At 41.8% G+C, this 25124-nt stretch overlaps 1 protein-coding gene across 8 annotated transcripts in view; it reads left to right on the forward strand.

Annotated features, from left to right (window-relative positions):
• Positions 1-25124, forward strand: part of cep112 (centrosomal protein 112) — a 122911-nt gene that overhangs the window by 29588 nt on the left and 68199 nt on the right. For all 8 annotated transcript variants that reach the window (XM_040051023.1, XM_040051053.1, XM_040051061.1 and 5 more), the window contains 8 exons: positions 3186-3285; positions 3722-3840; positions 6012-6155; positions 13102-13256; positions 13535-13664; positions 13776-13868; positions 13998-14057; positions 15201-15280. In XM_040051023.1, the coding sequence (XP_039906957.1) occupies positions 3186-3285; positions 3722-3840; positions 6012-6155; positions 13102-13256; positions 13535-13664; positions 13776-13868; positions 13998-14057; positions 15201-15280 (881 nt within the window). The remainder of the gene's footprint in view (positions 1-3185; positions 3286-3721; positions 3841-6011; positions 6156-13101; positions 13257-13534; positions 13665-13775; positions 13869-13997; positions 14058-15200; positions 15281-25124) is intronic.

Genomic DNA, 25124 nt, shown 5'->3' on the forward strand with positions numbered 1-25124 from the left:
GCTTATCCCAGCTGTCATTGTGCAAGAGGCAGCGTACTCTCTGGACAGGGTGCCAGTCTCATGTACAGATAATCATTCTTTTTTCATATTCACCCCAACAGTCAATTTATAATCACCAATTAACCTTTTATGTAGTCATGGGGAAAAAAAAAATTTTTATAGGGCTCTATGCAAACATGTAGGAAAATGAGCTTGAAACAATGGTTTTCTGTCTGACTTTATTAGTCTCGCACATTGTTGCGAGTGTATTCTGACACACTCTACTTTACATCGTTACTTCAGTTCATCGAGGTTTGCAGGCCTTCATTTATGCACACCTGTCTTAAGGTCCCACCACAGTCTAATCTTTGATTGGGTCATTGCAACACCTCAAGTCTTTTCTTTTTCAAACATTTTGTTGTAGATTTGCTTCCGTGCTTAGGATCACTGTTGTCTCAGAACCGAGTTTCAGCCAAGCTTTAGCTGTCGGACAGATAGCGTCACATTTGCCTCGAGGATTCTTTGGTTCATGGTGGCTGCACTATGTGCCCTGATCCTATGGCTGAAAAACAAGCCCAATCATCACCCTTCTACCGTGCTTTGCAGTTGGTATGAAGTGTTTGTGCTGATATGCTGGTTGGCCAAACGTAGGTATCGCAGTATTGACCAGTATTGTGTGGTCTGACCTTCCTGGGAAGATTATGGCATTGTTTTAACACACATCTGAATGCTCCAGATCAGCAAACTGCTAAAACTTTGATAAAGGTGATCACACTTGCTAGTGGTCAGTCAATCAAATGTATTTGTGAGTGGCAGCACCTGGCTGTCTCTGGGAAGATGCCAGAGTACCTGGAGAGGACCTATGCAGGCACAGGAAGAACATGCAAACTCCACAGTCCAGCGGATTCAAACACATGTTTACCTTGAAGAATATATTCATATATAAATATTAGGGGTGCAACGATACTCGTATCGTTATTGAACCGTTCGATACAGTGCTTTCGGTTCGGTACGCATATGTATCGAACAATACAAAATTTGTAATTTATTTTATCAACTTTCCTTCTGACGATGCTGTCTGTGTTGAGCGCTCAGTGAATCTGCGTTCGACTACTCCGCCTAGGCTGCACTGTCGAGCGCAGATCCACTGAGCGCTCAACACAGACAGCATCATCAGAAGGAAGAGCGCAGGGCAAGCCAACGAGACAGAAGTTAAGCTCTCCTTGCAACATGGCAAATTGAACCTCCCCCACCCTCATTCAGATCTGGCGTTTGGAATTATTTTGGTTTTCATGTGAGGTATGACCCTGAAGGTAAGCGTGTCATGGACAAAAGTAAAACAGTATGTTGGATGTGCCACGCAATGCTCAATTACATGGGTGGGAACTAGTGTGTTAGCGCAGTTAGCTCGTTAACGTGTTGGCCGTCTAGCCTCACGCACGGGCGATCAGGGGTAGCTCGTTAACGGAGATTTGCCGTGTTGTGGCGTTAACGTCATTTCAACGAGATTAACGCTGACAGCACTAGTGGGAACACAACGAATATAACTGCACGTTTACGCCGACATCATCCTAGTGCAAAGACAAGTGGAAGCAGACAAAAACAACAAGCATGCATGCTACAAACTTTACTCGAGTCATTTAGACAGCCGTTAGCACATGATTCTCCTTATGGGGACCTGATATGTTTAATATTGTGGCGAGCTCAGACAAGGTGGAGACGGAGGTGTCGTTTGGTCTTGCTTCCCGTGAGCTAGCCAGGGAGCACAGCCGTTTATTGACATCTGCAGAAGAACGCTGCGCTAGCTAACTGCTCAGCGCGGCAACCGCACAGCAACAACAACACACAGGGCGCCCTCTGACCCCGGAAGGACACACCGTCGCAGCGAGAGAGCGTCACCTGTCACTATGGCAACATAAACAAAACATAACTGTACAAACAGAACCCCGAACAGCCCTGACCCGCTACATAGCCCCCACCTAAGGGGTCAGTCGTCCCCGACGACCCCATTACCCCACACAAAGTCCTGCAAATGTCCAGGTGCCTTCTTCTGGCGCACCAGCCAGTCACGACCGGCGGGGGAAAAGTCACTCGGGTCAGAACATGGGGTGCCACCATCATCCCACTTCTGACACCAATGTGGCGAGCTCAGACAAGGAGGAGACGGAGGTGTCGTTTGGTCTTGCTTCCCGTGAGCTAGCCAGGGAGCGCAGCCGTTTATTGACATCTGCAGAAGAACGCTGCGCTAGCTAACTGCTCAGCGCGGCAACCGCACAGCAACAACAACAACTACAACACACAGGGCGCCCTCTGACCCCGGAAGGACACACCGTCGCAGCGAGAGGGTGTCACCCGTCACTATGGCAACATAAACAAAACATAACTGTACAAACAGAACCCCGAACAGCCCTGACCCGCTACAATATGCTGCTGAGAATATAGCCCAGAAGAAGCGTATAGTATAGCTTTTATTTTGGAAAGAGCCATTTCTCTGTAATAAACTCTCTTTTCCAAAGATGAATGATTCCTCAATCAGATTATATTTATTTTTTTAATTACTTTTGTTTCAGCAACATTAAATTTAAAAACTGTACTTTTGAGTTAAAATATATATTTATAATTTTAATAAATGACAAATTAAAAAGGCATGAACATTTTTTTGTATCGAAAAAATATCGAACCGTGACACCAAAGTATCGAACCGAACCGTGAATTTTGTGTATCGCTGCACCCCTAATAAATATACATAATTTTTTTTCCTAAACCTTTTGATGTATTAATGTTCATATTCATGTTTACTTCCTATGTGACCCCTACCTACAAGAGTAGTAATAGTAGTAGTAGAGTCTGAATACTTTCAGCTGCATGTGCTGTTATGTGTGTGTGTGTGTGGGGGGGGGGGGGGGGGTATACATGAGCTCACAAAGCAAGAAACTCTGCACACAAAAAACAAACAAAAAAAAAAAACTTCTTTAGTGTTGCTGGTTGTCAAAAACTCCAGGGTCTCTGCGCTGTCTTTCAGTGTGGGCGGTTGCATTTTCCTTTTTTTATATCTGGGTCACATAGTGCTTACTTAAATTTAGCCTTTGTGAACTTTGCATGCGAAAACTTTAATAGCTTTAGCTTTGCTATGACAGATGCCATTTTCTTGGCAGTAAGAGAAAAACAGCCGAATACACTTTCAGTGTCTCCCTCTCCATCTGTAGATTCTGGACCGAAAAAATGGTGAGATTGAGGAGATGAAGAGCCTTCACCGGACCAAGCAGAAAGAATCAGAGGAGACGATCCGTAAGCTGGAGAAGAAAGGTGAGAGGTCACGTGATTGCGGGGTTAACATGAAGGATGTTTATACTTGTGTCTCTGCCACTCGGAGTAAAAAGCCTAAAAAGATGCAATTCCACAAAGGATTGCACTGGTGTAGAGTGACACTCTCCAGCTGTGCTGCTCAATCTAAAATTCAGTCACCTTATGTGTCTTTTTATACTTGATATCCTTCTTTTTGGTCTTGTTCCTTTTTTTTCTCACGTGTCTGCTTTAAGAGTGTCCGATGATAAAACTGCGTCGCACAGAAGAAATAGTAGCCATTCAAATAGAAACAAAATCTTTACTGTCATTGATTTCCTGACAGCACATCAGTCGAGCACAAGTGTGCGTGCATGTCTGTTCATGTGTCCATCTGTTCATACCCTGAGGCAGGGCCTGACTGCTCTTTTGTGTGTTTTGTGTCTGCGCTTACCCGCAGTTCAAAGCGTGCTGCAAGAATCCCAGGTCATCTGCGAGAGCAAAGAGAAGCAGATTGCAGAGCTGAAGAAGATGTCGGATCAGAGCGCCGACTCTTTAAAAAACGAGTGGGAGAAGAAGGTATGAGGATAAGTTGAAGGGCTTAGAAATTCTACAGGCCAACGCCGTGTAAGCAGCCCTGAGCCAGAGGAAGACTGTTTGTTAGCATGAGACAAGCAGACTTTGCTTTAAGCAGCCAGGCTGTACCTCATTCCTTCATGTGGTGCTTAAGTTAGTGTGGGTTTTTTCACTGCTGAAAAATTAATGCTCTGTGCCCTAGGTAAATTGTCTTTTCACTCCTACAGCTCCAGCTAGCTCAGCTGTGGGGGCTCAATAAGATGCTAATGAAATTTACACTCATCTCTTCAGGGTCGCTCAGCATGTGCTAAATGATGTTATAGAAACATTTTTTCTCTCTCAGATCACATAAAAAAAATGTGTAGCATATGAATTATGTTTAACCCTGTTCAAAAACAGATACTGCACATCTAAAGAAGCAGACAGTACTAACTCCACTTTTTGGAAGTATGCACTCACTGTCACTGTATTAGGTACACCTGTTCAACTTCATGAACATGGTCCATCATAGACATGGTCAAGACGGCCTGCTGAGTTCAAACTGAGCATCAGAATGGGGAGTAAAGGTGATTTAAGTGACTTTAAACAGCATGGTTGTTGGTGCCAGACGGTGCCAGGGCTGATCTGAGTATTTCAGAAACTGTTGATCTACTTTTCCCACCCAACGATTTCTAGTGTTTACAGAGAATACATGAGGCCAGAGCTCAAAGGAAAATGGCCATACTTGTATTATTAATATTTCAAGCTGCCGGTAGTTAGGGCTGTTCAATATAACGATATATATCGGATGACGATATAAAAACATCTATTGTTTCATTTTACGCTATCGTGGTGTCGCAAAATAAACTGTTTACGGCAATATTTTTTTCATCGTTTTGATGGTCACTGTAGTGGCTATATTAATTTCTTAAAGTTCTCTCTTTCTCTTATATTTAATATAACCACACTAGGATGGACAAGCGCCTGTTTTTATGCGTTGTCGTTAGCAACAACAACAGGTAACACCATCGCGTGTCCGCTTGTTTATGTTCCACATAAACCTTTCACAATAAAGTTCAAGATCCTGTTGAGACTTTTCAAAATGAACTGAATCACGTGAAAGAGCAGATTATTTACGGATGAGAATTAAAAAAGAGCCGCCAGGTGCTAAAAAATAAACCTTAGACTCAAACGTTAGAACAGGCTTTTCCCCGCAGCACGCCTGTGTAATAAATACTCACAAAGAAAACGGCGGCCGTTACAACTTATGTCTAAAAATGTATAGTATCATGCATCGGTTAAAACACTGGACTCCAGCTACATGACACACAGCTGGAAACACTTCCCGCAAGTCGAGCTGCCCGAGATTCACATAATTTACAGAAAATGTTACATTTTTGTGATTTATATCGTTATCGGGACGATAGAATTCTTATATCGGGATATGAGATTTTGGTCATATCGCACAGCCCTACCGGTAGTGGTGTAACTGGACAATGACAGTGGGATTCCCATTACAGATCAATCTTCAACAACTGTGTGATGCTGTCATGTCAGCATGGACCAAAATCTGAGTAGTGTTTTCAGCACTTCATTGAATCTATGCCATTAAGAATCAAAGCAGTTCTGAAGGCAAAGGTGGGGCCAACTCATTATTAGCAAGGTATACCTAATAAAGTGGCTGTTGAGTGTATGTATGTAACATTACAAGGTGTGACGTAAATGTCATTTTGTAACTGTTACCCAGAAGCCCAAAAGTTTCAGTCACTATATACTTTATAAACAAAGAAAGTATGGCATGAAGGTCTGGTGGAAGTCTGAAGCTAAAAGCCCATTTGACTGTGAGATATGAGATTTCTTCATCAGTCCACAAGTCCTTCAACAAGTCCTTCATCGAGTGTTTTTAATATAATGAATTGGTTAGACAGATTGGTATCTGTCCAGGTTGTACCCTGCCTCTCGCCCAAAGACAGCTGGGATACACTCCAGGCCCGCCGCGACCCTGAAAAGGATAAATGGCAGAGAATGGATGGAATTGATTAAAAAAAAAAAAGAGTATTATGGGGTCTCTGATTGCTGAAAAGTGTTTTTATACTTTTAAAAATTAAAAGAGAAATGATTGATCAGTCATCAATGACTGGAATCGCGGCGAGGAACATCTGTGACTGACATGTAGATGTTTCATGCCCTTGCAGCTGCATGCTGCCGTGACAGAGATGGAGCAGGAGAAGTTTGAATTGCAGAAGAAACACACACAGAATATCCAGGAACTGCTGGAGGACACCAACATCCGACTGGCTAAGATGGAGTCTGACTATAATGCACGGTCACAAGCAACTGTGAGTACAGAAACAGGCATGTGTGAGTCTGGATGTGTGTGTATGTGTCAGCTTTACTGCATTAATACAGCAGCTAAGATTAATCTTACTAATATTGTTAGCTGTTTTTTTTCTGGCTTTCTGTTAATCTGTGTACTATGTGCACAAACAGTATGTTGATGAAACACGTGGGTGTTACTCACCCATAGTTGTTGTGTTACTCATTAAACTGTATGCAATGACACCCAGTTCAATACTACACATGCTTGGATGTCTGATCACAGCAGCTCATCAGTCAAGTGTGCGACACTGCCTCGTATCTTCTTTCTACTTTTATAGTTAAGCAACCATTTCATGTTTTATTCCTGAAATGCACGTGTCACATTTTATAACACTGTTGACATGAGATGCGTAAGATGCTACAGTAGCTCAGATTGATATAGACGACTTCATCATCATTTTATTTATTTATTTATTTATTTAAGTCATCTTTTTACAAGTTAAATGAAAGGAAAAACAACACCATCTGCCTCTGGCTGTAGATTTGAGGTGTTGAGGATCAATTGCTCTGCACACTTTCAGACAAAAAATAATTTTCTGGAGCAGCTTCTTTGAAATGTTGTGTTAGTGCTCAGTCTGTTGGTGTTTTTTGTTGCAGCTGCTGTGTGTTGTGTCTGCTGAGACCAATGATGTGATTTTCTGACATTGAATTATTAATCTCCACACCCTGATTTATGTTGGACCTTGTGTTGCTGCACATACCAAAGTAGCAGATGTGCTGGAAGACTCCCACTTAACCAGTGGTCCCGTGGATTTACAGATACAGTGTTGTGCAAAGGTTTTGAGCCACAAATATGTATTGTAACGTGCAAACATAAATGAATATACCGTATATAGGACAAAAACAGAGCTTGTACAAATCTAACAAGACTGAAGAAAAGACAATATTTGGGATGAGCACCTGTGTTCTTCACCACAGCCTGAACTATCTAAAGCAGCTTTCCTGTCATTTCTTTAAGTTGTCTTCAGGAATAGTTCTCCAGGCTTCTTGAAGGACAGTCAAAGCTCTTTTTCGCATGTTGGCTGCCTTTTTTGTTTTCTGTCAAGATGATTGCACACTGCTTCAATAATGTTGAGGTCCAGGCTCTGGAGAAAGCAGTCCGTGACTGATGGTGCTCCACTCAGTGTTTTTCAATTTAGATATCCTTTTACTGCATTGGCAGTGTATTTGGTGTCACTGTCATAACAAAAAAAAGGAAGTTGTTGCCAATCATATAATATTGTATGATGGATCAAAATCTGACTGTACTTTTCTTGATTCATATTTACATCAGATTTGACAAGATCCCCAACACTAGGGCTGAAATACAGAATCTACACCATGTTTTACAGATGGCTGTGAAAACCTCTCTCCTGACCTTGTCCATACATACTTATAACTGATTTTTATTTATTTTATTTTTTTATTTTTATGGCTTCATCACTCCACAAGACCTGTTACTACTGATTTTCAGACACTTTTCTGGAATTTGGCAAATCTCAGCCATTTCTGTCTGTCTCCCTTCCTTCAGAATAGCTTTTTGTCAGCCACCCTTTCACAGAGACCACTTCTGATGAAGGTTCAGTTAACAGTAGATGGATAAGATGAAGGGTCAGATACATCTCTCAGGTCCTTTGTCAGGTCTTGGCTGACATGACTTTCAGATACCGTTCACCTGCTTTGGACAGTTTTTAAGGCCTGACGCTTCTTTTGTCCGCTACTTGTCCAGTTTCCTCTTTTTTTCCCCACTAACTAAAGAAATGGAAACAAATGGTGTGACTGGCAGCAAGTAAATAAAGGACCTAAAGATACCGTTGTTCTTTTGCTAAGTTGTCAGTTATGTGTAGACGCGACACTAGATCATCCATTGAGTTAGGTGCTTTTTTTAATACTTTAATGATTTGTAGGTCAGTGTTAAGTGACTTTAAGAACCAGAAAAAAAACATTCCTCCAAAAATGGGTCAGGAATAGCGACTGCACTGAAAATAAGCATCAGAGGCCAAAGAAATACTTTAAAAGGCCAGTGTGATGGGCCGAGTTAGGTAGGAGGAGTCCTAGGAATTATTAGAAAAATAAGGTTTCCATTTATTTAATCCTAAAAATTATATTTACAAAAGTAATAAATGTTGAGCTCATAAAAGAGGTCAAAGAAACAAAACTTAACTCAGGCAAAGAACTACAAACTTAACAAACCAAACAACTGCCCAAACAAATATAACTGACCCAAACAGGAAACGACACACAAGGGTATATATGATGGCTGATCAGATCACTATGACACACGAGGGGTAACTAAACAAAACACAATCATAAACCACAAAAACCATGCAGTACAGGCTACTTTTGTTAATAAACTAAATACCAAAGAAGAACACTGAACCCTAAACTCAAATATCTAATCAAATATAAAAGCTTTCCAAACCAATCAATAAACTTATTGGAAACTAAAGTGTGTTATTGTGTTCAAATGAAGAAATGAAAATACACAAAAGTTACCGACTTTAGGGTGCGGCCATGGGTTTGGGCATCGCAAGCAGGCTTCTTGGAAGCAAAATGCGAAGAAAGGAGGAGTGGCTCAAGACTTGCACAGTAGTGTAAAACTCACATGATGAGCATATAAAACACAACATATTTAGTATTTTATTCTGGGTTAACTTAGTCACATTTTTGTGTCCATCAGTTACACAGTGAGTGTTTGTGTAAATCGAATTTAACTACCTGACTTGTCGTGTTTTCCCTTACTTTTTTTATTATTTATTTTTGTATGCACATGTTTGTTCCATCTGTCTGTGATCACGACTTATACTTAAGATAGTGTGAGCAGCTTTCAGAGATTCATCCTAAAGAGCAGCAGGGGATGCAAGTGTTCAAACGCTTAGTGTAGGCAGATTATTTTCTATGCTCAGCACCACCTTTCACTGGAACAAACAGGATTCTCTGCGACTAGATTTACTTCTGCTAAAAACTCTTTCCTCAGTTAGTTCTAAATGTATACATCTGTCGCATGGCTAATCAGGGGGGGAAAAAGGGACCCACAACACTCGGTGGCTGAAATGAAAGGAGACATTCTCTAACCTCTGGCCAAGAATGACTCTCATATCTTGTGCCTGTCATCTTTAAAAAGGTCTTTGATCCAAGTATGTATTAAATCTTACCCATTGCCGTGATTGTGCTTGAAGATGTGCGTGCACACATGCGTACACACCTCCCAAAGCTGCACTTTCTTTGAAGTCTTATGAAAGGACTTTGGTTTAAGTGGGACTATGCACATTTCATTAGCTGGGACCATCAACACCAGAGGCCAGTTGAATGCACGTGTTTCATAAATACAGTTTCTATCAGTATCAGTGTTCATGGGTTGCCATACACACACGTTGCCTCTGGCCTTAGTCTGTCAACAGGGCCACATTTAAGAGGCAGCAAATACTGAATGGTTCATGGTTGATTACCCCCCCCCCCCCCCCCCCTATTTTTTTTTAAAATTAATTAAGGCCAGACAAGGTTCAAGAAATTGGGGGGGAAAAGGCCCCTTGTCACTGTAACAGCTGCTGTCCTCCTGTAGTGTTGGGCTATTCACAAACACACGCTGAGGATATGTGTTGAAGGTAGTCTTTATCTCAGGTGAGTTGGTACAGCACCTTTTTGTCAGCGATTGCTGTCTCTGTGCTTGATCCTTTAGAGCTGGAGTTGCCTCATTTTGCCCCATGTTGACTTTCTTGAGTCTTTCAATATCCAGATGAATCTTCCTTTCAGTCCATACTCCTCATTAAATAGAAGTGAGCTCCAGTAATGCTGAACATGTGCTTTTGTGCAGCAAATCACATTGTAGTTGTTTGTGATCAGTGCTACTCCTCTACTAAATACACTGCTCAAAGAAATCAGAGTAACACTTTTTGATCTGATGCAGGATCACCATGCACTAGTTGTGCATTTGGCTGTTGTGGGTGTCACTGCTGGTAAATGGACTGATTCTTATATAGCACTTTTCTACTCAACTGTAGCGCTCACAGCACTTTATACAACATGCATCAGTCACACATTTATACAAGCACTTTTTCCTATGCTTTTCCTACCTGTGCTTTCTATCGAACAATCAAAGACAATGGTCCAAATTGAGTCCACGATGCCAGTGAACGCTCTTGGTGAACCCCAAGAGCATATCTCGGATACTTTGGCATGCAGACTGTAGCAGCCAGAGATCGAACCACCAACCTTCCAGTTAGTAGATGACCTGCTCTACCTCCTGAGCACCAGCCACCAATACTAGAGGTAGACAATGCTTGGACCATACGGAGGTTACAGTTGTAGTCCAACATCTTTCAATCTTCTGTACCCAGGCCTGTGCTTGTTACGGCACGCATGTGCCATTGCCAGGAAGTTCTATGTCTCCCCGGCATGGGGGCAATTCCAGGAGAAAGACAGTTACTCTAGGGTAGCTGGACAGGGTCATAGAAGTTCCTTAATCTATCAGGAGGACCGGTATCTGCTACCTTTGTACAAAGACGAACAGGATGAACACTGCCACACCAAACAATCAGAAGCAGGCTTCATGAAATTGGCCTGAGAGCCAGAGATCCTTTTATGGGCCCTAGGCTGACTGCCTGGCACCAGTTAACCTAACATTAATGTGTTTGGAAACCACTGCACCACTGTGCCAAAGAGATGTAGATCCTAAGTTTATATCCAGGACACAATATGAAAAGTTTGCTCACATCACACGCAACACAAGCAATCCAGGACAACCTCAAGTCGATGATTCATTCCCTTCAAATACAGCAGACTGGATGCAGCTTAATAACAAATGAAATAAAGACTGTTCATCTGCCCACCGCTGCCTTGTGGAGTTTCTCTCCAACAGAGATCACAAAAAGATACTTCGGATGTTGTTTTTGGCTCTTATCTCTGCGCAGGGCAGAACAGGTAGAAGTGACTAAGTAGGTGTTTGAAAATAAAGACAAGCTGCTATCTGCACCAGCCAAGCTTTTAACAGTAGTCTATGCACGTCCAAACCAAGTAAAGATAGAGATGCATTTGTAGCAGTGCCACATTGTCTCCACTGCTGATATTCCACTGATTGAATGGGCCTTTCCTATATATAGGATATAATTAGTAACACTGTTTTAGACAAATATAGAATAACTGGTTTCTGAAGATGGCACTAAACCTTTTAAAAAAACATTTGCTGGACACTTATTCCTCAAGCTTACTATTTCCCCCTTACTCTATCCTCTTCCTTTAATAGTGTTTGCTTATTCTATATATGTATTATAGTGATGTTTTTATGAGGACTTTTGTAAGTCTAACCAAATTCTATTATTAGAATTTGAAGCACAATATGCGTGGCCTCAGGAGACGAGTGATGATACAGGCTGCCTTCCAGTTGCTGGCTGTAGTTCAGATACAAATATTGTGAAAGGTCGTCCATCACTTTTTATGACTTTTTTTGTCACAGCTTACATGTTTTGTTTTGTTTCCCCCCCTCTTCAAAGGCTTAATCATTTCAAAATCTTCGAAGAGGAGCGTAGCTCATAATCTAGTTTAGTCTGCACTTCACACAAAGTCATTCTCTTTCTAAAACACCTAATTAGGGGACATATTTTGGCCCCACTGAGGGTCCAGGTGTGCCGAGTCAGGCTTCAGTATGGAGACGTGTCTTCTCATCTCCTGCCAGAAAGCTAAGTGTCAGCATGCGTACCAGCACAACACAGACTCCTTGTTCCTTTTCTTAACGGCCTACACTGCTAACACAAAGACAAAGGTCTCTCTCAGCAGCCTTGCCGAGCGCAGCTCGCATACTCTTTTCAAACGCACCATTCCCCGCCTTTCCCGTCACTCCATCTTCAGTCATCGCAATCTTCTGTCATCATCTAGATCAACTAGCACGCTCCGTCTTTAATCAGCACCTCGTCATCGCCTTTATCGGCCCGCCTACACTGCATTCCACGCTGTCATGTGTACATACACACACACGAAGACACATATGTGCATGTTGATGGACAGTAGGCAGGGAAGGGAAGTTCTTTTTAATCAAAACAGTGTAGGAAGAAGCTGTCTGTTTAGGCTGGACTTTGATAATTGTTTTCTGAAAGTCTGAATCTTGATCAAGTTTTTGACAGTGGAAAAGAGACTGAAATACCTCAACGCTGTCATTGTGTATGCTGGAGTCATTTGATCTGATGCAGGATCACCATGTTCAGATATTTAAATCGATGAAGTTATAGGCTTTTTATGATGCCCTATGTTGATGTACCAGCACTTTACTGCCACCAGCGTTAAATGTCAGTAATTTAAGAGATGTGGCTAGACTTTGAAATTGCCAGTAATATCAGGCAATTTTCACACACTGACCCATCTAACAACTGATTATTGTATGTTACTGGAATTGTAGAAAGAAAATGCGGCCTGTGCAGTTTGCTATTATGGAAGCATTCATTAACTTTTACATTTTTGGCTGGTATCACTATGAGTTTATTCTTATGTCTCAATTTGGGTAATAAGTTTAAACAGTAGCCAGAATGTAACAGAGGAACAACAGCTGACTAGAAACATGTGCATCTGAGTTTTTTTTGTTTTTGTTTTTAACTTGAGTCTTCGTATGCTTACAATGACAATAAAGGTTAGCTCGTCTTTTCTCTTACAAAGGGGTCTTCTAAAAGTTTGCCATGTGGAGCAGGGAAGGATTTTCAGCTACAAATTTTATTAGCATGTAATAGTATTGCACATTTTTGGAATAATTATCATTTATTGTCAATGAGTGAAGTGAGAGGATCATTCAGCTGCACAGTTAGCCACATGTTAGCTTCGATACGTTCATATCAGTGACCTGATTTCTGTGGAGCATGCGATCCTCTGACTTATGCTCATTTTCCCGTGCTGACGCCCTTGGCGGTTCAAGCTGTTTGATTTCGTAACAACTTGTGTGTCCAGGAGCAAACGATAAGAGAGCTCGAGCTCCGGGTGAAACAGCAGTCAGCAGAAGTGGAGAAGGGCAACACGCTGCGTCAGAAAGTGACACAGGAGAAGGCTGAGCTGGAGATCCACATTGCATCTATCAGCACTGAACTCCAGGAGGCCAACAGACGGTATGAACCTGTTTGGCGGGGTGGATTGAAAGATAAAGAGGAGAAGAGTAGCTAGTGCTAATATTGAAAGCTTTTCAACACTAACCAGCTTTTCATGACTAGGTTTTACTGCCATGTGCTTTTTAATTTAAATGTCTTCTTCACATCTTAAGAAATCTTTATGTAATCTATTGCTAGTGTGCAGCAGATGGACAGTAAAAATGGTGTCTGAATAGAAACGGATCTGTATGTGTGAAACTCTTTCATGAAGTCTGAGTCAAGCTGTTAGCTTTTCACAGGATTATGATCCTGCAGAAGGAGAAGGAGGAGCTGAGCGAGCAGCATGAGCAGGCCACGCAGAAGCTCCAAGTCAAGTACGAGACAGACTTGAGCCACTTGCACCATGAGCATGCTCTCTCCGCTGCTAAGGTTCACATTACCACAACACACTCACACGTATCTCCCTCGGCCTGCTAAATTTTGCTGCTGACTGATTAATAACACACAACTTTTAGCAAATCTCTCCACTCTCTTTTGCAGGCCTCTGAGGTGATGGCAGATTTAGAGAAAACTGTGGCTCAGATCAAACAGCAGCTCGAGGACAGTGAACATCGAAGACACCAACAAGTCAGGGTATGATATGGTTCGGGTGGCGACGCTCATTTTAAACCTCTCTTTCGTCACTGCAACAATACGAGCTTTAAAAGTGCTTGTCATTAGCAGCTCTCTCTGACCTATTGATTCGACTCTGCTTCCTTTCAGGATCAAGAGATGAAGTTTCAGCAGGAAAAAGATGAACTGTTGATCAGCTGTGAGAAAAAGGTAGCGTGTTCCTGTTCCATAAGGAAAAATCCATCTGCCAAGCTCAGTAACCTCCTGTCATTATATCAAAACCACCCCTGAACAAAGTGATTAGTGGAGATCAAAGCTTGGAGCCGCATGTTCCTCATGGTCCTCTGCTCTTGTAAAATCCTAAAAGCCTCAGTTAACAGGTAGATGTTAGGCTGGCGCAAAGGAAGGCAGGATGGTAAGTTGGTAATTTAGAACAAGAATTATTAAGTTGTAAAAATAAGAAACAAGTTAGAAGCAAATTGAAATAAACATTTTTTTTTTTGGGGGGGGGTCTGTCTGAAGTATGCACTTTCTCTGTACCCAGGCCTGTGCTCGATTACCCCCTCTCCTTTGAGAGACCCTTTTTAAAGCCATAGAGCAGCCATAAAGCATAAAGTACAAAGGCTATTGTTAATGATCTGAGCTGGACCAGACTAGGCCAGGCCAGACTTCATAGGTAAAGATCAGGTTTAAACTCCACACTGCAGCTGGGTCATCTTCAAAGTGCCACATCTTGGTGGCAGGCTGGCATACACATCTGGCTGCCTGTGAGTGATACACCTGCAAAAACTTAGCAGGCATGTGTGTTCTTTATTTGGGGTCAAGGAGGATTTAAATTAAGCTTCCCTCAGTGGATTGCTTTTGATGTGTGTGTGTGTGTGTGTTTCTTTCTTTTTTTGCCCTCGTAATCCACCTGTATTTTTTTTTCCTACCTTTTCCTCTTCTTTCTTTGCTTCACGAGGTGACGGGGGAATGAAAGACAGACAAGTCCGTTGTTCATTTTCCTTTTTGTTTACTCTGGAAAGATTCCTCGCTCCGCTCCTGAGGAGTGCTAAAGGATACACAAGAAGGAGACTGTGGTATGGTATCTGGACATGAGAAGGTCCCATATGGCTGCCATAGATCCAGATTGAGAGGCCCTCTAAGGCAGGCGGGATGGGCTCAGCTACTTTTGATGGGGTGATAGAAGAGATGAGACCAGATGCACAAGGTCACAGGCAGAAGAGTTTCCTTGAGTGATGTTTGATGGTGTCTGCTTTTGCACTCACTCGCACCTCTCTCTCTGTTCCTCCTATACTCTCATCCTCGCTCCCTCTTCCTCTCTCTCTCTCTCTCCCTCTCTATCTGTCTAAGGTTTTGGCACTTCAAACCGAGGCAGAGAAGGAAAAGGCAGAGGCTAAAAGGAAGATAGCCAAACTGGAAGAAGCACTCAGGTATGATGGGAAAAGGCTAAACAGAGTTGTGTTGAATTAAAGACGTTTCATGGGTAATTACATCCTGGGTCTATGCTTTAGACTCCATTGATAATTATTTAGTCTGTTTAAGATACTTCATCAGCATTTCAGCATCAGATGTCTTTCCAAAATCCAACAGAATGAGGAGTAAAAGGAAGATCAGGCAGATTTTCAGGCACAAACACAATACAGAACCAACCCAGTCATATTCTGACGTTGTCACATTGCCGTTGTGGCAGGTACATGGAGAGTCACGGTGCATTATCACTATCTGTACTGAAACCGGCAGCAAAGTTTCCAACATGTCTAATGTTAGCAAGCATGATTTTTTTTTATTTTTTTAAGAGTCATTAATATCACAGATTTGGGCCTCGATTTTGTGGCTTCAGACTTTATTAAAAGGAGTTGTTTATGTCTACTGACTTTGAGTCTTTGATCATAAAAACAGCGTGTATGAATTCTGTTTTAAGGCGGAGTTTGGCTTTAACAAGTCAACCCTTGTGCGCTCTCTTTGATCTCTTCTCATAACTGAAACTAGTACTGAGTTGAGAGCCTTGAAAGTCTCAGAGCTTCACATGTGACTGGTGTTTGTGATGACTTGATGAAAACTGGCAAATCTAATCCTATTGTATAAACCGAGTAGTCTCTATAGTAATGAAAGCTGATAAACAAAACTGTCGACTTTGACACAATCATACGGCTGATATTTAATGGACGAGAAACAGCCTGGGTATTGGTTAATATTAAAGAGTGTTATGGGGTGATGCACATTGAGTCAAGAAAATTAAAAAACATGAACGCTACACTGATCAATATTTGATATCAACAATTGATAAAATGGCAAAGTAATGACGTGCGGTGAATCCATCAACAGTTCTTCTTTAATTCACTTTTCCTCAGCCTCCACTCAGCTTACTACCATCATTCAGCAATATGTTTCAATTCAGTCTCATGATTCTCATCAGTGCCGTTTCCAGATGCAGCATACAGCTGTTTTGAATAAACTAAAAAGCCATATATTTCCCACAGGAGTAAGTGAGGGTGGCCTGTAACACAGCTGCAATAAATATGCTCTTTTTAAGTCAGTGAGATACCCATCATTGCTCAATTGTGAAATCTGTTAAAGTAACCATATTCTGTCATTTATATACATGATTGCTTCACTCAGACATACTCATACGATTACTGAACATTGTCAGTGTCACTCTAGTGAAGGGTAAATACACTTTTGGATTGTTTAGTTCTCTCCATCTTTGTCGCCAGAAGGAAGACCTATGTGTATGTGCGCCCTCAACCCTTTCTGCCATCCAGACTGGTCCTCAGTCACTAATATCTCTTTAGAAATGTTCAAAATAGGCATTGGATTAAGTGCTTCCTCTGGATTAAAAGTGGTTAAGAAAGAAAAGTAAAAAGTAAAACTCACTGTGGCTCAAGTTTAAAAAAAAAAAAAAGATGTACGAAGTATGAAAGGCGATCAGTATTAAAAAGATGTCCAAGATGAGCCATATTCTCCAGCATCTGTGGAAAAGTGGCAAACATTTTGACTAAGTGACGATCCTCATCCAGCAAGGATGAGGATTCAATGAAGGATAAGATGAGAAATATTAATAACATTAATAATGCTATGTTGTTGGTATGTTTGGTCTAAGGCACATATACAAACATTGTCGAGCCCCGTGGTCCACAACAATCAAGTTTTCAGTGAGCTGCACAAAGAAGCTCAAAGACATATGGAGTCTTAAGCATGTGCATTTCATTAATGTGTCTGCAACACAGTCAGACAACTGCTGTGACAACTTTTAAGGACACGCAATCGAATGGTGGCGAAGGATGTCTGAAGGGGAGGAATGTCAGTGTTTCTTTGGGCCTGTCTGATTGTTAAATACACAACGCTTTGCAAACACATTCACTATGTTTTCAGCATGATATACTGCTGCAGCTCCTGCTTCGAGGCAGTTGTGTTGAGCGTTGAAAGTGCAGATTTAACTGTTTCCAATAATGATTGCTCACATACATTGCGTGGTTCAAGAAGTTATTGTGGTGCACAAATGCAGGGCAATGAAACAGCTTTACCTAAATGGAATGTAGCCACACCTAAATAGTGTTGTTAATTAAACTTGTAGCTACAATGTTTCAGAATGCCTACTATAGAGGAAAATATTATTAAAGGAATGGATAAAAAAATAACATGTAATCTACTCTAAATGCCACGTCCAACACTAACTCCTTTAGCTTCAACACTCTCTTCTATCCAGAGCTGCATATGTTGAAATGCTCGACTTCAGCAGACTGCAGACAATCAGCAAACCAACCAGCGAGCCAGTCAGTACATTCCACTGGGTAATTAATCCCATACAGGGCCATATTACTTGGCCACAAGCAGATTATAGTTTCTGTGGCAAGACTAGATCATGTTCTGCACAATTAAACAGAGCGCCGGCTCGGCCTATTCAGCAACTGTAGCTCCAGTTCCAGCTATACATGGCCCAAGCTCGTCACAGTGCCATCACTCACCCCGAGTGGGTTTTAGCTGTTTGTTGTAGCATAATAGAAACCCAAAGGTCTTCCAGGGTTCTTCTTCTATGGTCAAAGTGGTCTTAGACAAACACTAACAATAACACTGTGGCTGTTTGAGGAAAAGATTGTATGGTTGTTATTCCTCTTCCTTTCTTTCAGTCACCATGATGCAACAAGAAAAAACATTTTTGTAGCATTTAGTAAATATCGGTGTAGTATATCATAAGGGGACACTGATGGTTGTGTTTTCTTATTGTTTGCTTGTCATTGTCAGCCCAGCTACAGAGAACGTCCTTAAACACAGCAGACGGATCCGTTTGTGCATAAATTATCCTTGTTGTTAGTATCAGTAACGAGCCAGTCATTCCCTCGTTTAAACACTGAAAACGGCAAGTGGCCCGTTGGGCTCTTAGCTAATTAAATACTCAGGCTGCATACACACACACACAAACACGCACACACTTTCTCGAACACACTGAGCAGCCTGATGTCTGCTACCTGCCTGCTGCCGTGGCAACACTGACGGCCTTTAAAGGCGATCCAGCAGAACTTCAAAGTCAAAGCAAGACCGCACGCAGGTTTGTGTGTGAGTGTGTGTGTGTGAAGATTGGAGGATGAATGATAAAATTAAACAAATAGAACTGCTCAAGAAACCTCCTCCTTCAGATACTCTGCGATACATGCATCTGTATAATGCATGCACAATGATCCATGCAGACTATGTGAACATAGATTTATTATTAACAGTCTTTGCCTATATAAAAAGAAATATTTAAAAAATCCACAAATTTATATTTTTTTCTTAATAAGTTGATGCAACTGCTGGTTGTGCATTTTTAATGGATCTGATTATAAGTGATACCCATTCAAAGTCTAAGAAGAATATGATCTTCTTGTCCTGCCATGCAAATAAGCATTGCTGTGTCAGTTTGAGTTCCTGGTCTGTGTTACTATGGCAACAACAACAGAAAGCACTACAAAGCTGCGCTGGGAACAAGTTTCTCTCCTTTTTTTTCATCCCAACGTGCCTCAGATCATTACAGGGCATTAGCATGGAGATGGAGAGATACACCACAGATAGTGGTGGTTGTGGATGGGGTAGTAAAGAGAGGAGGGAGCTCAGCTGGGGAACAGCTTGCCTGCTTTGCAACAACGACCTCCAAATCACAATTTGGGGAAAATAGAAAACCACTCAAATTTTTAGAGTAGAGAAAAAGAAAAAGGTTGTAGATTATGGCGTTTCTTTTCTCTCTGAGACGCAGGCATCATTTTATTTTTCATGCCGCCCTTCCTAGAACTTGTATCCCAGCTGCGTTAAACAAAACCACGTCTTTACTAAGGCGTGGTGCAAACTTTGGTTTTGTCTCTCTGATTATTTACACTTTGGAGTGGCCGAAGTAGCACTTGACTGTGAGCGGCTATCCAGTTTCACACGCGGCATCATTAATATGATGATTCAGTCTTTGATTTATTTAACAATCCATCTCTAGTTTAAAGTTTGTCGCTTCCCTACTAATGTTGATTTTTTTCTTCTTTTTTGGGGGGGGAAACGTCGCCTTTTTTCACTGTTTATTCTCTAATCAGCTCTTGGCAACAGTTGCTCTGGTCGATAACGTGTGTTTCCTTCTGGCTGCGTGTCATTGTTCACCTTGTGCATACCCATATGCATGCATGAGATAGGGTCCCTCATGCATGTCCTTCTACTCTTAAAGATAAAGGATTCATCCAATGCCTTCTTTCATGCTAGTGTGTGTGTGTGTGCGCGCACATTTTCTACAACTGGGTGTGTCTTTGAAGTGGTCTTATCTTTCTCAGCATTCCTCTCCCATGACAGGAGGGATGGAGGGAAATAGGGATGGGGGTCCTGAGAGGGACCAGAGGTAGCCAAGCAGGGGCCATCCAGCAGCACGGTTAATGTTCAGGTGCAGGAGGAGCAGGTGGAGGTATGGATCCTGAATATTGAGAAGCTTCAGCGGGGCTCAATATTGACTCCCATGATAACTACTTTGAAAGGGGGAGTTGGGAATGGGTTAAGCATCAGTTCAATACCACAGATTTGACAAAATGAATATTCTGTCCTTTAAATAGATTTTGATAGATTTTTTTTTTAAATGAATACTTATTTGTATGTTTATTATTCAAGCTTGTAATGATCAGATAGCACTGCAAGGATATAACTGAGTCGGTCTAACCAGTATTTCCTCCTATTTCTGAATACTGAATTAGTAAAGTAGATAATGAATAAAAATGAGCAGTAATTCTGGTTATTTGTTATTCAGCTGTTATTTGTCATATTTAATCACCCCATCACTTAATGTTCTGACATTTTAATATCCTGCTTTAATGATTTTTAATTGGTTTTCTCTGCTTTCACGGTCGTCACTCGAAACCAAGCTTGGCATTTCTACGCGAAGCTGGTTTTCTTCCAAATCTGCGCTGAGAGTCTGAATTTAGACCAGCAGGCTCGCTTAGAGCTGATGGTTCAGACTGCACGGATTGTCTTCAGGGCTTTCATTGTTTCACTCAACTTCATCTTCCACTGCATTATGTTTGGGATATGTAAATACAGTAGTCTCACTTTAGGGACTTGTGCCTAGTTGATTTAGCATGTTTCCATTGTAGTCTGCATAATTCGTAAAGCCAAATAGCATTTTAAGGCAACAGCAGAGACAGGAAAACCAACGTAGAACAACATTTTCCTAGATTTATCTCAAACTTTTATTAAAAAATTGCTCCATTTGGTTTTTTATTGCTGTAGTTTGAATCGGATGTATAGAGAGCACAAATAACAGCCTTCCCTCGGCGTGTCTGCGCTACACTAAAGCGACAAGTTGTTTGGAGGGAACAACTTTTTCTTTAACGCCTTGGAACTGAGCGAGCTCCAGAGCTGGTTTGAACAATGACAAACATATATTGTTCTTTGTCTTTTTGCTCCGTCCCACCCACCATGTTTATCCACCTACATACTGCTACTGCCAGTGTGTGTTGCACCAGATTCATTATTCTCTCTCCTTATTGGTGTTTAGGTGTTTTTGAGGTACGACTCACTAACTAGTGTGAGGTAAAGTCATTTTTTTTCTTCTTCTTCTTCTTCTTCGGGGATTATGCGAGAGCATAAACTTCACAGCAAAGTTTGAAATGTCAGATGTCATATCCTTCTAGTTCTCGAGCAAAGCACTCCAAAGCGATTCCCTTTGCAACTTCTCCGAGATGTGGAAATCAGCTACTTAGTTATTGCATTGTCGCGTATTTCCGTGACTGATCTGGTCTAAGATATATCAGAAAATACTGAAATATATTCAAAATGTAGCATCTCCACTGGCCAATTGATGTGTCTTATTTTTGTTCCACAAATTCATATTCAGCTTGACTGAGAAAAACTGGAAAGCGGTTGCCTTTGAGCAACCGCTTGTTGTTCTTTTGATTATTCAACTTAGTTGTTGCATCTTTGATTCATCATTTTGCCGCAAAATCTTTGGGGCTGGGCAAACTGCTAGAAGGTTGGGGCTTAAATTAAAAAAAATAAAGGTCAACAGTCGTGTCTTTAAAGATGCTACCGAGGCAACTGTTCCCTGCAGGCAAGCGGACGACTACATGTGTAGATGCCACTGTAGGCGGAGGGCTGTGCTCTTTACGTTTGTGGCTGTTTTTTTGTTTAATTTATTAAAGTGAAATGCTGCTCATAAACACGGCCAGAACTGTAGGTTGGCTTTAAAGCCATCCAGCTCGACGATGCTCTGTTTTCTATTCCCTCTTTTCTACCCTTTCTGCCTTTAATATTTTCTTGCCCTTGTGCTATCTCTCTTTTGTGTTCACTTATTTGTGGTCTGTCTCTTATTCTGTGTCTGTTTCTGTCTTCTTCTTTTTTTTTCCCACTCTCTCTCCCTTTCTCTTTCTCTGGGGATGCAGATGAAAACCAAGCCTGTTTTATTTTTTCTTCAGAGGGCGCTGAATATTTCAGTTTTGCATTTTCTCTCTTTTTATGTGCTCTCGCTTTTTTTCTCCGAGCCCCTTTGATGTGTCTGTGGATTCGTTATCATTCCGTTTGGATGAGCTCACAGACGCAGATGTGGAGGCACTCACATGCACTTGGCTCTCTCTCACACACACACACAAACACACACTCACACTGACTCTCTGGCTTTTTATGCTAGAGACCAGCGGCATCCACATGCAAGCGTGCATTGGTCTGTTTGTCAGTCTTTTCCATGTGCTGCTCCACCCACATCGCAGCCCATACAATTCTTAAATGCTCTTGCTTACATGAAAAGAATATTTGCATAAGCAATTAAGAGTTTCGTCTTTGTGCACAGACGTCAGCGGGTGCTTTTGTGTCAACTGCATGCGTGAGCCTATATACAGTAACTTCATTGTGTATCCGCCATGTGCTCGCGCACTCGCACAGGCGGCACGTGGCACCGTGTGGTCAGAGGAGTCCGGAATATGCCGGCATCCCCGCACCCCTCCTGTCTGCCAGGCGGCTGGATGGCGGAAGCTCCTTCACCCTCTCTAGTACACAAACACTCTTCTCTCTTTGCCGCCCTCTCTTCCTCCCCTTTAAACAGCTGTTTAAGGATTGAGGGATAAGAGGACTTCCTCTTTAGCGAAGGCACATCTTTAATTTGAGCCTCCTCTCCTTCCACTTTTCTGACCAGAGATCCATTTAAAGCCAACAGGCCGCCCTGGCGCTGGCACCCCTCTCCTTCCCTTTCCCTCTCCATTTCTCTCTGCCAGGCCTCCTTGACTCCTTTTTCGCTGTCCTCTCATCTCACCCTCGTTGCTCTGTTATTGATGGTGACACGCTGTCTACCGCTGTAGTGACCACACACGTTCACACGTGCGCGCACACACACACACACACACACACACACACACACACACACACACAGTTATGCTCCCGAGATTCCCCGAAGAGGCCAAGCATTCACCTGCTCTCCTCAGTTTAAGAGCATAATATGTTTCAATCTGTCACATACTTGAAGTTAGCTGCAGTCACTTTTTTTTCTTGCTGTGTATTCTCTGAGGTATAGGCCCAGCAGCCAGCTCCAACTTACTCATAGTGCACTCCTTGAGTAGAGTTGTCAGTCACACAGAGAGTTTGGGATTGTGGCTCATGAACAAAGGCCTCTGTACATGGACGTGAGCGCGCACGCACGCGCAGGCTCAGTTGTCTCTCAAGCGAGACACACACCCAATTCTTTTCTCCCTCTCTCTCTCTCTCTACGCTCTCCTCTTGGAAGTTTTAAAAAAAACTTGCTATTTCTGTGACATCCATTTTTCCATCTTCCTCTCTCTTTTCCTCTTTTTTCCATCTCAGTCTCCCCACATATCCTTTGTGTCTGTCTGAGTCCGGAAGGCAGTCGTGCAACGAGACTGATTAATAATTACAGAGTACACAAAATTGGGAAAGAGGCAAAAAAAAAAAAAAAAACACTTTGTCGTTTGATGTCCAACATGAGAGAAACCAAAATTACAAAGAGACAGAACTCTATAAAGAGGAGAGAAAGCTTGCACATTCCTTTCTCAATCCTCTGCTTTTGTTCTCTGCTGTTTTGTTTTTTACATTTTTTTTATTTTATTGCCTCCTCTGTTTTTGCTGGGGGGGTTTTATCGCCTCAGTTTCAGTTCTGTCTTTATAAACACCTAAAGTTGTTTCTTTGATTACAGGAAGAGATTAACCACTTTACAAAGCTGCAAACCACTATATGCCTTTCTTTAGATGTACTTCCAATTTTTCATTTAATTTATTTTTTAAGTTGTGCACGGATGCTCATAATCGTGCTGCTTTTGACAGCCTTCCTGCTTTGTGAAGTACAGATAAATGCACGGAGCATAGTGCCTCCCCCTACCACCACCACCCGATGTGTGCCTGTTGTAATTTAGTAATAGTTGTACTTCTAATTGGTTTAAAGTCCCACTGGCCAGAATTTCATTCTTGCTGCTGCTTGTCTGTCCAGAGGGAATAATTATCCATACCCTCTTAGAGTAGCAATTTACAAGGGAGCAGAAAAACACAGCCACACATTCACTTATACTCAAAGCACTGCATAAGGCACACTGTAAAGAGGAAAAAGTGCACAGTCAGTCATACTGTCCCCCCTGATATCGTGCTCTTTGTGCTTGAATCAGATGAAGCATCTTGAAGGGTTGAAATAGTGGCTGCAGTCCATGTACCCGTTGTTGTAGTTGCACATTTAGTGTTACTTTTTGTGAAAATTAAATCAATTCACGCAATTCTGTTTTTAGCAAAGTCCCATTTATGCACTGTACATGGATAACAGATGCTGTGGTTAAATTATTATGATCTGTTTTTTGGTGTTTTTAAACCTGGGTGCGCAATTCTTAAGTTGTTTATTCAGACTATATTCGTGCACGCCACACATGTGAGGAGCACGTGTGGCGTCATTAAAATACGAACGTTATACGAGTGTAAGGGGATAATATTTTCCAGGTTTGTGAGGGTTTTTTTTGGTTGGATTTTGTCAACATGGTTTCATCAAGAAGTGTCATGCAAGAGATGAGTGAATCTGCCAAATTCCAACACTTCAAAATCTACTGTGGGTATCATGTGACAAACACTTGGAGGTGGCAGAACAGATGTGCGTGCTTTTGCGCATTATTTTTCACAGTCAAGTCTGAGTCGAAGTCATTGGTGACAACAGTTTTGTCATCACAATATTGAGTATAGAATCATATAATAATAGCAAACGTGTGTCAACTAGTCTGTTGTATATTTATTTTTAATTCTTTAGTAAGTTTTTAGTTTTTAATATTTTTCATATAGCTGTGTATTTTCTTATGTCTGCCTTTATTTCAGTTTTTTTTTTTTTTTTTAAATCAGTTAATAAACCAAAAAATATGCAAAGAGGAGCAAATTTAGAGCAAGAAGTTTAGCCTGGCTCCAAAAATATTTCGGTTCATTTGCATCTCCAGGTTTGAATGTCAGCAGCAACGTTGTCTGGTGTCAGTTTCGTGATTGACTGACAGCCTGTTCGTGGTGTCACGTGTCTCCTGCCCAGCTCTACCCTCCCGCATAAGCAGGTGTAGTGGATGGATGGACAGAAATTTAAAAGCTGTTTACAAAAATAACACCTTCACACACTTCCCTGGCTTCTAGCGCTGTCCTTTTTTTCTACTCTGTATCCCTCCGCCCAGACACACTCCCTTCCCCACCTACCTTCTGTGCGTTAAGCTTGACAGCTACATTGTATATGATGTTGCGGCTGGGCCTGTTGGCTGGGCTCTGACAGTTCTCAGTATGAGGCCATCCCTCTCAGTGTGCCTGTCAGTCCCTCTCCTCTTGGAA

This window comes from Simochromis diagramma, unplaced genomic scaffold, assembly GCF_900408965.1.
Source record: "Simochromis diagramma unplaced genomic scaffold, fSimDia1.1 OVJJ01000321.1, whole genome shotgun sequence".
Taxonomy (NCBI): domain Eukaryota; kingdom Metazoa; phylum Chordata; class Actinopteri; order Cichliformes; family Cichlidae; genus Simochromis; species Simochromis diagramma.